The sequence below is a fragment of the Oncorhynchus masou genome, chromosome 9 (genome assembly GCF_036934945.1).
Source record: "Oncorhynchus masou masou isolate Uvic2021 chromosome 9, UVic_Omas_1.1, whole genome shotgun sequence".
Classification (NCBI taxonomy): Eukaryota; Metazoa; Chordata; class Actinopteri; order Salmoniformes; family Salmonidae; genus Oncorhynchus; species Oncorhynchus masou.
In genome coordinates, this window is record NC_088220.1 from 71603950 (window position 1) to 71620140 (window position 16191).

At 41.4% G+C, this 16191-nt stretch overlaps 1 protein-coding gene across 2 annotated transcripts; it reads left to right on the forward strand.

Moving 5' to 3' along the window:
* The first annotated feature begins 1328 nt into the window (after nt 1–1328).
* On the forward strand, nt 1329–10703 carry LOC135546579 (sialate:O-sulfotransferase 1-like). Of its 2 annotated transcripts, none has more exons than XM_064975133.1 (9): nt 1329–1671; nt 5040–5838; nt 6070–6184; nt 6988–7172; nt 7298–7419; nt 7582–7756; nt 7991–8155; nt 8411–8611; nt 8822–10703. In XM_064975133.1, the coding sequence occupies exons 2-9, from the start codon at nt 5403–5405 to the stop codon at nt 9172–9174; spliced, it is 1752 nt and encodes a 583-aa protein (XP_064831205.1). In that variant the 5' UTR covers nt 1329–1671; nt 5040–5402; the 3' UTR covers nt 9175–10703. The 2 variants fall into 2 exon arrangements, with proteins under 2 accessions (XP_064831205.1, XP_064831204.1); XM_064975132.1 differs by having other exon boundaries at nt 1329–1576.
* The last annotated feature ends 5488 nt before the right edge of the window (nt 10704–16191 follow it).

The window sequence follows — 16191 nt, forward strand, 5'->3', positions numbered from 1 at the left end:
GGAACAGCAATCAGTGTGTTCATTACGACGAAACCACACAGGGATGGACTATTTCAATCGAGCAGGGGAGACCGACAATGAAGTCCTGCACTGCCTTCTGCTAACTTTGTGCTGTGACTATCCATTACTAATGGCACTAAAACCACTATATTCTCCATCAACAGTAAAACCAAGCAGCCCACTGGAGAATTCAGTTAAACAATCATCTGGTGTGTGTGTGTGTGTGTGTGTGTGTGTGTGTGTGTGTGTGTGTGTGTGTGTGTGTGTGTGTGTGTCCGTGTGTTTAACAATTATTGCGGGGACCGGAAGTCCCCACAAGAATAGTGAACCAAAAAAGATTTGACTAACCTGGGACATTTTGTTGGTTCCCAGAAGGTCAAATGCTATTTCTAGGGGGTTTAGGGTTAAGGTTAGATTTAGGGTTAGGGTTAAGGTTAGGGTTAGATGTCAGGGAAAATAACCTTTTGAATGGGACTGAATCATATGTCCCCACAAGGTTAACTGTGCAAGAATGTGTGTGTAGAGAGAAAAATGACAATATTTTGTTCTCCTCTTTTTCTCAGGTCCTACGTTCTAACCAGCCTTATAACAGGTCAGTAAGGCTGCATTTACATCGGCAGCGCAATTCTGATGTTTTTCCCACTATTTGGTATTTTGACCAATGACATCCGATCTTTTCACATCAGCTCTTTTTTCAGCGCTGATCTGATTGGCAAAAGACCAATTAGTGAAGTAAATATCAGAATTGGGCTGAACACAGTTTAATTGACTGACACTACAAACTGACAATGTAGCATTTGGTCTATTCCTCCACAGCTGCACCCCTTTCTATCCTCCCTTCCACTCTGTTTGTAATTTCAGGCCAATAGTGATCCCATTGATCCATCCATCCAGGTCATGACACTGATGCAGCTGTTGGAGTCTGATATTTCAAATTCAAGCCACAGATATTCCCCTGCCATCTGACACTTTCAGTCTACATAAAAAAAGACCAATAGCCAACCTCTATCTCACAGACACTAATAGGTGCCTGTAAGACCATGGGCACTTGTCTAGAATGACAGTATTTAAACTAATTCATTACAAGAATGTTCCATGATGGAGCCTAATTGATATATCGCAATGAATATGATGATAGAAAGTAAATGTAAAGACATATATGTTATATTATTTTTTACAAATAATTTAAATACAATCGAATGAAGGTTCATGTTAAGTAGACCATTTGTAAAACGTGCACAGTCCACATTGAAACCCCAGTGAGCTGTATGGAGCATCCTTGAAGAGCATGCGCGCTGTATTCCTGTCTCTATCCGGTTAAACAGCTGGGTCTCTGCACCGAGAGAGACAAACGTGATTCTGCTCTGCTGTGTGTGTGACAAAGGCGACATGTCGAGGATAAAAAATATTGGGATTATTGCTTTTCTAATGCCTTCGCTTTAGAAGGCATTACATAAGAAAATAAAAAGGATGAGATGAGGCCTACGAAGACGAGACATCCACATCGCCACATGAAATGATGAGCGCCAATTCGAATCAAACACGCAAGGACTGGGGATTGCCATTTATGAAGGAGGTGCAGAATTTCATTAACATATGGAGCTTTTGTTAACGATTTGTTTTTCGTTGGTTTGTGTTAACCCAGAATGCCATCGAAACACTGGCGTTATGGTAAGACCTGCAGTATGTTTGTAATTGTGGAGCCGTATATATTTAGAAATTGTTCGTATGATGATTGTTGATTTTTAAAAACTGTTCAGTTGTCATTTGTGCATGGACTATCCCGTGGACGTGTATAGGCCACTGAACAGGTTGAAAACAACCTCAAATGTGACATTGGTGATTAAAAAGGGTTGTTGTAGGTTATAGTAAATTGAAGTGATGCATAAATGATGCATTGAGGCCATGCGAAAAACTACATGATGCAAACAAGTGGAATACTTGAAGATATGAGATTATTTTTGATCAGTTGAAATCTAACCTATGATTTATTGGCAAATCTTTCCTCATATAAAGGATCCCACTTGTTCCCAATGTATAAAGGCGTTATAGAGCATGTATAGTCCTAATTCAAAACCATCTTAAATATGATACATCATTGAAGTATCAATCAATCAAATGTATTTACAAAGCCATTTTTACATCAGTTGATTTCCCAAAGTGCTGTACAGAAACCCAGCCTAAAACCCCAAACAGCAAGCAATGCAGATGTAGAAGCACGTGTCAAGTAGGTGTCCTTATTGGTGCTACATTGATGCCCAGACAAAGCAGGTGCAGTACACAGGCCTCAGTGGTGAATTTCTCACTCTGTTTTCTTACCACACATCCTTTCAGTCAGAGAGCCCAAGATAAAGACCCCCTCTCTCTCTTGCACACACACACACACACACACACACACACACACACACACACACGCACACACACACTCCTTTCCCTCCAATCTAGTATTGAATGGGGTATTCAGTGGGCTGTTTGCGTTAGATCACAAGCCACTGTCAGCCTCCTGGGCTCTGGCATTTGGGTCCAGCAGTGGTAGAAGAAGGGGGAATTGTGGAAGGTTGCAAGGGGGAATGGTTGGAGGCTTGTTGTCTGGGTTAGGAAAACGGAGGTGAAAATGAAATATATGATGCCAGTGTGCCACCAGTCACATTTTATTTACAACCCTTTTTCTCCCCAATTTCTTGATATCCATTTACGATCTTGTCTCATCACTGCAAGTCCCCAATGTGTTCAGGAGAGGCGAAAGTCCAGTCATGCATCCTCCGAAACAAAACTCGACAAACCACGCTCTTTAACACCTGCCTGGTTAACCCGGTAAGCCAGCCACACCACTGTGTCGGAGGAAACAACATTCAACTGACAACTGAAGTCAGCCTGCAGGCCCCCCCCAGCCAAACCCTCCCCTAACCCGGACAATGCTGTGCCAATTATGCGCTGCCATATGGGAATCCCAGTCACGGCCAGTTGTGACAAAGCCTGGGTTTGTAGTGACACTTCAAGCATTGCAATGCAGTGCCTTGGACCACTGCGCCACTCAGGAGGCCCCATACCATACATTTTCAGCTACAGAGATATGATGAAAAATATTACAACAAAACATTCTGTTACTGCAGTTAAACAATTTCTGCAAATCACTCACTAAACACACTGTAGGCATACTGTGCAGCTCCTCAATCTTTACACATGCATCCATTTTATTTCAGTAGTCAATAAAATACTGTCCAGGATCTGGCTTTTGTGATCATTTTAGCAGCCATTTATTGAGTGGTTTTTAGTGACTGTGGCTTGTTTATGGCTTGGCCAATGGAAATGCAACACAAAGTGTAAATAACCCAAGACAGGTCCATTCCCTAACAAAATATTAATGCAGCGCTCCATATATATATATATATCCCTTGCTGGCTGGCTCTTAAAGTATTGGTGAGTGCCGGCCCTGGACCACTCTCAGGAGTGGCTGAGTGTATTCCACACAGGTCACGCATGGAGAGGCTGTCCTTGGCTTAGCATACTCTCAGCTCACACCCTAAAATCTGGGTCAGAATTTACAGAAATGTATACATATAAATAACTCCTGTTATTGGTCTCATACTCCTGCTTTATAAAAAAAAAAAAAAAATACACATTCGGTCACAAAAAATATGTGCAGAAATGCCACAGTAAGGTTTTTTAATTGGAAAAACAAATTATTAAAACTGCCAAAATGTGCAAGATAGTCTAAGATGTGAAGGTAGGCTAAAGCATAGGAAAGGGAGCTTACTCTAGAGCTTAACTATGTTTATGATCATCAACTTGTCTGTACTGCACCTGAAGACAGTCCTTGGGTTCCAGGAAGTAAGGAGCAACGGAAATAATGAAAATGAAAAGAAAAACAAAGGACAGCAACTAAAGAAGTACCTCGGTGCTTGCCTGGGGCAAGGTAGTTGTTCTGAGGCAAAACTCACAAACAGAAAACATGTAAGAGGGAGCTCTGCCTGGCATATCAGGATATGAATTTGGATGAATATTCAAGAGATTTATCTGACTCTGCAAGAGATTTGTCTTGTCCTGAAACTTAAGAGATTTGGCAGGGTTTTGGACAGATAAATGTTTCTGTTTGTACAGGCTCTCTTAGTCACGGCAGTGCTTTATTGCCAGCCTTCCCATAATTCTTGAAGCTGGTCTCTAATGTTTATTCTCCATTTAAAAGTAGCCTGTTTTGCATGTGATTAATGCATTTAATCATCTGATATCTGTACTAGCATAACCCAAAATTGTTAATGCCATACACACAGTCCTGGTTAAACTGTGTGTTGTTTGAGCAATGATCTACATTCATTAGTGAAACGCTCACCTTCATAACTGTAGGGGTCCTATTTTTGATATATCTTCAAAAGGGAAGAGGCTACCCACAACTCAGTAGGTGATGAGAAAAACTGTCATTACCTCTGTCTTGTACTGCCCAGTTGAGATGGACAAGTGCAATCTGCTTTCTGCAAAAACAAGTATGTTATTGCTGAAAGGGAGGGGGTTAAAAGGCTGACTGAGCAAGATGTGTTGACCTCACTGTTGGTTCCTGTCAGAAACTGACAAATTAGATGATGACACAATGAATCGCTCATTGTGGTTAAAGACTGTAATTGAATCACTAGCTAACGATACTGAAGCTGTCATTTTTGTGAAGGAAAACTTGCATCTGATAGTTATTCTATAAACTCTTTCTCATTCCACTCTGGTCTCGCTTTGTGTTGGCAAGAAAGAATGCCATCGCATCTCAAGCCTTTGTTTAGAACTGGGCCATGTTCCAAACCTGAGTCTGAGATGAAGGTCAGAGGTTACTCTGACAAGAGCAGGATCTAGTTTTGAGACCATTCAGGTAATTGGTTTTGTGTCATGCATGCCAACTACATATTGTAGACATAGAACTTGTAGTTTGCCATCTTGTAGAGGGGGAAATGGTCACTGACTTAGGCTCACCTCCTCTTCTTTATAATAGAAACGTATACAACCATAATCACTCTGCCTCAATAATACAATATTTCTCCTGTGTCTCCTTTCTGTAGTTTCATCTCTGGGGATAAGAGGAGAAAGCTGAGCCTTGACCTTATTCAGACTGCCTTCCATTGGCTCTGGAGGAGGTGGGCTGAATCATCCTGACTCGAGAGGTTCTGTCTTACATCAACAAGCTATGGAGTGGAACCTCTTGCTCAAGCGGCTCAAGGTCGAGGTACATCTAAGGACATTTGACCAGTAGGGTCTACCAACTCCTGATTCCTGTTCCTCTCATTCTGAGAATTATTGTAGATCACAATAATTGTTTTGCTGAGATGAGTAGACAAGGGGGTATGATACTGGGATAGAATGCTTTACACCAGAGCTCTGTATATGTTTGGAGCCAGCGGCAGGCTCAGATAAAGAGGGGATCGATGGCCAAGCCCCTCTACAGACTGCAGCGTTTCCTCCGGAGGGCTCAGCTGTTCCTGCTCTTCCTGGGTGTGGCCTACATCATGGCCGGGAGCGTCCTGCTGCTCCAACGGGCCAGCCTGGTGGTGACCCAGCGAGGGGCCACCAGCCCTCCACTGCCCTCCCTGCCCTCCATACCCTCACCACCCCGGGCCCTGGAGCTGGGGATGCCACCCGTGAGGGTCGGAGGCTACAGGGGCAGGAGCTCACGGATCATGGCCAGGGGGCAGGGGTACCAGCCTGGGAGCCCATTGGACAACAGGACTGGAACACGCTGGCTCATGTCGAGGAATCTGGAGATCCGACACCTGCGGCGGCGCTGGTTCCACAGCCTGATGACAGAGAAGGATATGTCACAGGTAGAGAGGAGCACCCCCAGGAGGAATGTGCCTCACAAAGGTACCTACTGACCCATCCCAGAAATGAGGAAAATTATTCTTTGCCATTTAGAGTGGAGATTCTGAAGGGGTATTGTATTCTATAAATTAGCTATGTGGCAACTCCTCAAGTTTTGAAGATGCTACCTGAGAAAGTGGTTGACAAAATGAAGTAACACAATGACAGACTACTAAACCTGTAACTAATGCTTTGCTGATTTATGTATGTTTGTTTGTTTGGTCTCATGTCAAGGTTCTTACATAGGCTGCTTTCTGGATAATTCCAAGGAGCGGGCTTTAAGGGGGTCTGTATTTACTGATTTCCGCAAAATGACCAGCACCATGTGCCAGGATACCTGCTCAGCGAGGTAAATATATCTCCATCCTGCTTCAACACACTATTATCAGATCTTTCATAACATAGGAAATATTTCACATCTCAGGAGGAGCATATCATCAACATTATATAACCCCCATTCCCATCCTATAATCTCTGCAGATTAAACTGCACAGAATCTGTGTATCTGGAATGCACTCACAGGTAGGCAGACTATAGAATTAGCATAGCATATGCATATGCTCTCCCGAGGAGCTCCATGATACTTGACTTGTATTAACTAGCAATGGAAGAGGGTTTGGGGGAAAGAGTATAAGCACAGACCTACAGTTGCGGGAGCAGAGCTCTAGCTGGCTTGTCCCAGGCTGAGAATTTGAAGCTTCCGAATTAAGGACGTGTGAGCAGAGGAGGTGAGGAGTTTTGTGGTCTCAGGGTAGATGTTTGGGGGGTTGAGGAGGGGGGTGATCTGCAGTGAGGGACTAGGGAGCGACAGGCAGGCAGACTGCTTCAGTCTCTGTCAGTATTAATTGTGCAGCAGAGCAAAGGGAGCGAGACATATGGTACTCCCCTAATTAACCCCTAGGGTTGAGGAGCGTGCTGCATTTGCGTTGCTGTTGAATTCATTATTAACATACTGTATGTTCTCATGTTATACGCCTGGTTCAGCATAGTTATAGAAAAAACATTACTCTTAAAAAGAAGACTCTTTAGGCAATCAATATATTAAATACGTTTCTTATGAATAACCAGAGATTACGGATGTGTTGTGAATACTTTGAATTGATGTAAACTGTGACCAGAGGTTCATATCTATCTGAATGTCATTTATTACAGTGGCTACCAGTTTGCTGGTCTGGAGTATGGGTCGGAGTGTTACTGTGGCAACCACATCACCAGCCTACGTGTGAGAGACAAGGAATGTAACTTGGACTGTAAAGGGGAGAAAGGCTCGCTCTGTGGTGGTGTTGGGCGCCTGTCAGTATTCACGGTGGAGGATATGCTTCCAGGCCAGAGGAGATGTGAGTATGAGGGACCTGGTCCAATCTTGAGAGCTGGGGAACAGCAGGAGATTGGGTGAAGTTGATATCGCATCGCATTCACTTGAGACTTGCAGCTCTGCAAACTACATCTCCTGTGTTTGCAGACAGGAACGTGCGTTACCGCGGCTGCTTCAGGGAGCCTGAGAATAGCTCCTCTACATCTCTGGTCCATGTGCTCCAGCTCAACCTCACCTCCCAGTCCTGCATAGAGGCCTGCATGAACAAGGTTGGACCCCTAGGGGACCATTGCCAGGATTTTGCAGTATGACGTTGCTTATAAATACATTGTGAAGCATTTACTATGTGCCTATGAAGACTTTTTGAATGCCCTATATACCCATTATAAGTTTTAGTTTGTTTAAAGTGTTATCCAATTTGCCTGGTCTAGGAGTTTCCACTGGCTATGCTGAGGAGTCCGGACTGTTTCTGTGGTTACGCTACTCCTGACTTTACTCTCCATGAGCCGGCTGAGGAGGAGCACTGTTCACAGAGCAACACCACTGAAGCTTCCTTACCATCAACCCTCCAGCACTTCTACCAGGTCTACCAGACACCTGTCCAAGGTAACACGATCAGACAACCACAAAAGCATTCTTTCTTCAAATCCAGGACTGCCAAACTTGTGAAATAATTTTAAGCACCACTTTGGCTTGACACCAAACTCCACTTTGCACCACGGAAATTCAAATCAATCACTCAAATTGTGTTGGACTTTGTCTTCTGCAATTCAGGATGCTTCTGAGCAGGCTATTTACAAATCCCATCCCAATTTAAAATGTTACATTCTTTTCTCCTAGACTCCAGATGCACAGAGAAGAATTTCCTACCAGAGAAGTCCAGTTCATTGGTAGCGCTTTCCAGCTTCCCAGGAGCAGGCAACACCTGGGTCAGACACCTCATAGAGTTGGCCACAGGATACTACACAGGCAGCTACTACTTCGATGGGACCCTTTACAACAGAGGTCAGCTCATATACTGTACAGCCACTGTATGTTTACACTGGATAGGAAAGAGGGCACCCACACATTAGGAAACCATTTTTGTCCTTGGCCATCTGTTGTGCAGATCCAGCTATTTGCCTCAGTCCATAATGAATTCAAGATTTTTATTTGAAAGTTATCATCCATACCCCTCTGTCTTGCTTGGTTTATATGGCCAAAGATAAAAGCAAAATATTTCCCATATGGTTTGTGCATCTGTGTCTTGGTGTTGTGTAGGCTTCAAAGGCGAGAAGGATTACTGGAAGAGTGGTCGGACCATCTGTGTGAAAACACATGAAAGTGGGAGGAGAGAGATAGAGATGTATGACTCTGTCATCCTGCTGATCAGGAGCCCGTACCGTTCCCTCATGGCTGAGTTCAACAGGAAGTGTGCAGGACATCTGGGATACGCCTCTGATCAGCACTGGAAGACCAAAGGTACAGAGCCAGCCTGGAATCTGGGTTTTATTGTGGCTTGTATTAATCATGTACAGTATAGTACACCAGCCAGTAGGAGTCCTTCTGGGACCGTGTTTTGTTTTTTATTGAAGGGGGGAGTGTCTGTTGGTCTGTCTGCATTGTGTGAGTTGATGTTCTTTCTGAAAAGCACTGCACAATAACATGCCCCCACCCCCACACTTCTCGTAGAGTGGCCTGAGTTTGTGAGCAGCTACGCCTCCTGGTGGGCATCCCACGTACTGGACTGGCTGCGGTTCGGCCAACGGGTCCTAGTGGTCCACTTTGAGGAACTCCAGACAGCGCTGGTGCCCCGGCTACGATCCATCGCCTCCTTCCTCAACACCACAGTGACCGAGGACAGACTGCTGTGTGCCGAGAGCAACCAGGATGGACACTTTAAACGCTCCGGGGTCCGGCAGCCCACCTTCGACCCCTTCACACCCGACATGAGAGGACTGATAGACGGGCTGATCCGTGCTGTGGACCAGGCTCTCCGGGACAGAAACCACACAGGCCTTCCACTGGAGTATCTGCCCAGATGATGGACTGCTAAACTCTGATAACCCTGATCTGTACCTTGTCCACTACCCTGTCCCTCCTCAGTTTTCACTGCCTTAAAGCTGTGGTGGCACGGATGGATGGATACCCCCAATCCAACTCAAGAGAAAGCGTTTCAAATCAGGAACGTGCCCTGCAAAGGAAACATAGAGGCTATTCTCACAAAGCACTTTTTATGCTTTAGAAGCGCTGGTTTATTAAAGCTCTGTTTTTCTGTGGTACATTGCCCTATTGGAGGTGAACTGATAAGTGTACCAAACAACAGAAACAGTTTCCTCTGTTTTAAATCAACTCTAAATAAACTGTACCTCCTATAAAAACTATAGGCTACATCCTGTGGTACAATCCACTTTTCAGTTTTGTTTTTGTGATCAAAATATAAAAACTCAATATATTGGATTACAACATAATAAAGTGACATTTCAAATATATAATGCAGGCAACATCTTCAGAAAAGGGATACTGTTATATGAGTTAACATTGGAGTGTTTGTAAGGTGGTGTTTTAGGCATATACAGAATTAATGGGTTCCTATGGTAATACTGACAAAATATAATTAGATCATCAAATAACCAAAATATATCTTTATCCAAAAAATATCTACACTACAGCCAAGGGAAGTGGAACAAATCTGTCAAGTATTTTGAGTGCTACATCCCCAGAGAGCAGTGGTGGAAAAAGTACCTGATTGTCATACTTGAGTAAAAGTAAAGATACATTAAAGGGAATTGACTCAAGTGAAATTCACCCAGTAAAATACTACTTGAGTAAAAGTCTAAAAGTATTTGGTTTTAAATATACTGAAGTACCAAAATTAATTTCTAATTCCTTATATTAAGCAACCCAGATGGCATGATGTTCTTGTTTTTTAAATTTACGGATAGCCAGGGACACACTTCAACAATCAGACATAATTTACAAACGAAGCATTTGTGTTTAGTGAGTCTGACAGATAAGAGACAGTAGGGATGACCAGGGATATTCTCTTGATAAGTGTGTGAAGTAAATCATTTTCCTGTCCTGCTAAGCATTCAAAAAGATATCGAGTACTTTTGGGTGTCAGGGAAAATGTATGGAGTAAAAAGTACATTATTTTCTTCAGGAATGTGGTGGAGTAAAAGTTGTCAAAAATATAAATAGTAATGTACAGATATCCCAAAAAACTGCTTAAGTAGTACTTTGAAGTATTTTTACATAGGTACTTTACACCACTGCCAGAGAGGAGAGGGAGAGTGTGTAGGTCCATGACAGAATGATCTGTCCCAGGTCAAGAGCAGCACTGGACCAGGCCAGTCCCAGCCTGCAGCCCAGGGAAGAGGGGCAAGTCACTAGTCCTCTATACTAATCTGTACTGAGCTGATAAGAGCAGCAGCACTGGTTGTGTGGGCGATGCACTTTGGACCAAAGTGTCTGGATTTACAATTGTATAATATGGTACTCTCTCTTTCTCTCTCTCTGTCTCAGTCTCTATCCCTCCCTCCCTGTCTGCAGCATTGAATACACTCATGGAAAATATTTGTTAAATGTTTTTTTGGAAAACAGCTTAGTGATATAACAAAACAGCTTAGTGATATATCAAAACAGCTTAGGGATATATCAAAACAGCTTAGTGATATATCAAAACAGCTTAGTGATATATCAAAACAGCTTAGGGATATATCAAAACAGCTTAGGGATATATCAAAACAGCTTAGTGATATATCAAAACAGCTTAGTGATATATCAAAACAGCTTAGGGATATATCAAAACAGCTTAGGGATATATCAAAACAGCTTAGTGTTATATCAAAACAGCTTAGTGATATATCAAAATACCAAACTACATCTTGCATTCCTATTAGGCCTTATTACACAAATACACATAAAGCATGTACATCCTGAAAATAAAAGGGTATATTTCAGCAGAGACCATGGGTATGCAATGTTGGAGTTATGGGTAAAGGGATAGTTCCCTCAATATATACTATTCTCAATTTACTTTGGCTGTAGTCGGCAGGGTAGCCTAGTGGTTAGAGTGTTGGACTAATAGCCAGAAGGCTGCAAGTTCTAACCCCCGAGCTGACAAGGTATAAATCTGTCGTTCTGCCCCTGAATAGGCAGTTAACCCACTGATCCTAGGCTGTCATTGAAAATAAGAATTTGTTCTTAACTGACTTGCCTGGTTAAATAAAGATAAAATTGACTGAAATAGTAAATTCACCATGCAACTATGGAAGAATAAACAAACATTTAATCAAGAGGTTACTAAAACGTGTTGTGTCTGAACCTGAAATTTACCTCAACACTGATAAAGTACACTGTGATAAGTACATATACCTAAAGTACATCATACCTAAATCACCAGTTCACATTGTCTTTTCTTTATCAGGCATTGTAATATAAAATCCACCAGATGGTGTCAGGGTAGGACCTATAGAGCATCCTAACAGGACAAGTAATGCATGCTACAGCCATTCCATAAGCATATTGTCCAGATATGACAACAATAAATATGATTTTTTATACATGGACAAGTTTTTGACAAAACTGCACAATAGAAAGCATGTGTACACATTAATTTCATTAGTATGATTTGTGTGTGGTGATTTTGTATGTTTAGTTGGTGTCTTCCGCTGAGGCGTCATTTTCTCCCGTATTTCTGGCAGCAGGAGAGAGGTGTCAAGGTGTTACATTTAAGAGGCTCATCAGCTTATTCAGGATATGGGTCAGCAAAGGTGGAGTTGCTTTTCAACCCACCTCCCAGCACTCTCTCTCTCTCTCTCTCTCTCTCTCTCTCTCTCTATGTTTCGCTCTAATGCACACACACACACACACACTGCCATAGCCTACCACCCAGGATTCAAATTAATCAATAAAGGCCTATCTAGTCATAGGAGATAATCCCCGATATTTAGTAGGTCTGTTCATATTCAAATATAGTAGGCCTGTCCATATTCAAATGTATTAGGTCTGTCCATATTCAAATATAGTAGGCCTGTCCATATTCAAATATAGTAGGTCTGTTCATATTCAAATATAGTAGGTCTGTCAATATTCAAATATAGAGGTATGTCCATATTCAAATATAGTAGGCCTGTCCATATTCAAATATAGAGGTATGTCCATATTCAAATATAGTAGGTCTGTCAATATTCAAATATAGTAGGTCTGTCAATATTCAAATATAGAGGTATGTCCATATTCAAATATAGTAGGTCTGTTCATATTCAAATATAGTAGGCCTGTCCATATTCAAATATAGTAGGTCTGTCAATATTCAAATATAGAGGTATGTCCATATTCAAATATAGTAGGCCTGTCAATATTCAAATATAGTAGGTCTGTCAATATTCAAATATAGTAGGTCTGTCCATATTCAAATATAGTAGGTCTGTTCATATTCAAATATAGTAGGCCTGTCCATATTCAAATATAGTAGGTCTGTCCATATTCAAATATAGTAGGTCTGTCCATATTCAAATATAGTAGGTCTGTCCATATTCAAATATAGTAGGCCTGTCCATATTCAAATATAGTAGGTCTGTTCATATTCAAATATAGAGGTATGTCCATATTCAAATATAGTAGGTCTGTCCATATTCAAATATAGTAGGTCTGTCCATATTCAAATATAGTAGGTCTGTTCATATTCAAATATAGAGGTATGTCCATATTCAAATATAGTAGGCCTGTCCATATTCAAATATAGTAGGTCTGTTCATATTCAAATATAGAGGTATGTCCATATTCAAATATAGTAGGTCTGTTCATATTCAAATATAGAGGTATGTCCATATTCAAATATAGTAGGCATGTCCATATTCAAATATAGTAGGTCTGTTCATATTCAAATATAGAGGTATGTCCATATTCAAATATAGTAGGTCTGTTCATATTCAAATATAGAGGTATGTCCATATTCAAATATAGAGGTATGTCCATATTCAAATATAGTAGGCATGTCCATATTCAAATATAGTAGGTCTGTCCATATTCAAATATAGTAGGCATGTCCATATTCAAATATAGTAGGTCTGTTCATATTCAAATATAGAGGTATGTCCATATTCAAATATAGAGGTATGTCCATATTCAAATATAGTAGGCATGTCCATATTCAAATATAGTAGGTCTGTCCATATTCAAATATAGTAGGTCTGTTCATATTCAAATATAGAGGTATGTCCATATTCAAATATAGAGGTATGTCCATATTCAAATATAGGCCGGTGCATGATATCTATCTTACATTTCTCTATGTTGTGATGTCGAAAGAGATTCCCTAAAAACGCGCCACAACTTCTTCGTAGCAGGTTAGGAGAATTTACGCAGCAGATTAGAATAATTAACGTAGCAGGTTTGGAGAATTAGGTTAAGGGTTAGCAAAAATGCTTTCCTAACCTGCTATGAAAAGTCACTTGCTTCAAAGTGACGTGTCTCTGAGTCCCGATGCCGAAAGCCAGTTGTTTGTATCGAGGCTCGTGGCCAATCCTCAAAAAGGGCTTTAGGTTTTGAGATACTCCTACAAAGCACAACCATATTTTTTCACATCTCCAATGTCTCCCATTTATGAAATGTTGCTGATTAATAGACAACTCTCAAGTCAAGTTTGCTCTCATTCAGTGCTGTATTGTCCTGCCTGACAAAAATACATAAAGTTACATGTGTTTTGATGTTGTGGGTATTGCAATTGGCTCTAAGGAAAACACCCCCTAAACTCAGTAAGTGTAGAATAATGGTGGGCTGGAGGGGGTGGGGTGTTGAAGTTTATACATGCATAATCTATGAGCAGAATGACTGTTTTACCTCAATTAGCCACGAAATCCCTAGTTGGGAAGTGATTGTTTACTGGAAGGTAAACATTTTCCCTCATGTGGGCCAGCCCCCTAGAAATTTGAGTTCAAATCAATTAGCTTTAGCCCCTAGCCATTTGAGTGACAGCTAGCAAGATCCACACACACAGCAGAGCAAAAGACAGAGCAATGATGTGGTACACATATCTGCACATGTGACGTAATGTTGTACGCAATTTTCAGGGACCACTTCTGGCTCATCGGTGTTACTTTCAGAACTACTGGCTAAAAAGCATACAAAGTACCAGAGAATATCTTTGAAAGACAACTTTCCAAGTCAAATTTGCTCTAATTCAGTGCTGTATGGCTCTGCCTGACAAAAATACATACAGTTACAAGTTGTTTTTGTGTTGAAGCTATTGTAACTGGCTCCAAGGAACACAAGTTGGCTGAGACAGTGAAAATGGTCATTTCTGGGGCCTCCCAAGTGGTGCAGTGGTCTAAGGCACTACATCGCAGGGCTAGCTGTGCCACTTGATATTCTGGGTTCAAGTTCAGGCTCTGTCACGGGTGGCGCACAATTGCCTAGGTGCATTAAGATATCCTAATGCGGTTTATTTGTGTATGTCAGGCAGACAACTGACTATTTGTATTCCAAATTTGAGCAATATCAGCACTTGCAATATTGGGTTACATGAGTTTATGTGACCCATCCCCCCTCCAGCCAGGCATTATTCAGCACGTTTTGGGTAAAATATTTTTTCACAACCATTTAATAAATGGGAGGCAATTAGAGATGTAAAAAAATATGGTTGTGTTTTGTTCGACCTCGGGTAGGGGTATAATTTTGGGGGGAGGCCCTGCCACTAGCCTAATCTGTCTAAATTGGTACTGTGTTCCTGAAATGCGACGTCAAAACAGCTGAAATGACTGACGCAGGCAAATATTGAGGAGCTCGGGAGAACCCTTCGTTAACGTTAATTATTCCCTCAACACCTGAGAGCAAATTCAATTTAAGTGTGAGGCCTATCATTGTCACATAAACGCATCACACCAATTATTGCTCGGTGCATATTGTTCATGCAACAAGCTGTCTCCATGGCAAAGGAAAAAAACAAGTTAAATTACCCTAGAAAAAATACTTTCAGTTTTTCATCTTCATCACTGTTATTAGTGCCAAATAGAAAATGTCTAATTATATTTCTTTAGAGCCCTCTCTGTAAATCAAAATGTGATATTCTATAGAATATAAGGCTGCTATCTTGACAAGGCTTTGTGGGACGGTAATGTGTTTCAGAGACTCCAACGTCTCTTGACAATCCTCTTATAGTATGCCTTACCGAATATGGATTAGGTCCGTGTGCAGCACCCGTTTTGCCTACAGGTCACTTTGAAAGGGCTTTGATTGAATTGGCGTGGTTGATCTTGGCCTGCTATAATGTGCAATATATATTCGTTAGAAATTTAATATAAATAAGTTTGACATTGAAGAAAATATCGCTTTATTTTGAATGCTTTAGTAATCTAAGTTTCTGCAACCTGTTGAGCATCAGGTAACCTTGACTTTCCAAGGATACCTTACAATAATACATAATGTTAGTCTGTTTGAATCTAATGAGCTAATATTATAAGGTGAGAAAAATGTAACTTGCGTGTGGAGTGAACCTGTGTAGCGCGCGATAGCCTCGTGAAGCGCGAACAGCGGGAGGTAAAGAGCTCTCTAGGGTGCTGAAGTTGACAGACAGAAGGGAGCTCCTGCCTCTTCCTCACTCTGTCATACAGACCAGAAAGATAATGAGGTGTTGTGTCTTCACCTGGGCAACGGTATGACATTTTACATGTGTTAAAATATAGAGAATGCTGAAATGGTGAGGTAAGGATTACCGGGGAAAAAAACAGGAGTGTTAAAAAACTCTCTTCAGGCTTCTCAGCTTTCAAGAAGGCCAAGAAAAGCAATGGTAAGTGCAACCTATTATGCTTCAAGTTATGCTATTTCACGAGTGTATCTTTGGGAAAACATGCTATCAAATATAGTGATCTCACTTTCACATAGCCTACTTTGTTTTAACGCTATGCAGTTCAATGAACGTTAAAGTAGCCTAACCCTAATTAGAAATTATGTTCAAATAAATAGGCTACTCTAAACTTTTTTTGCAGGTGTCTTTGGTTTGGTTTATAATGCTCTGATGTAGGATCACAGTTCACCAATACGGATACTCAAGCAGGATA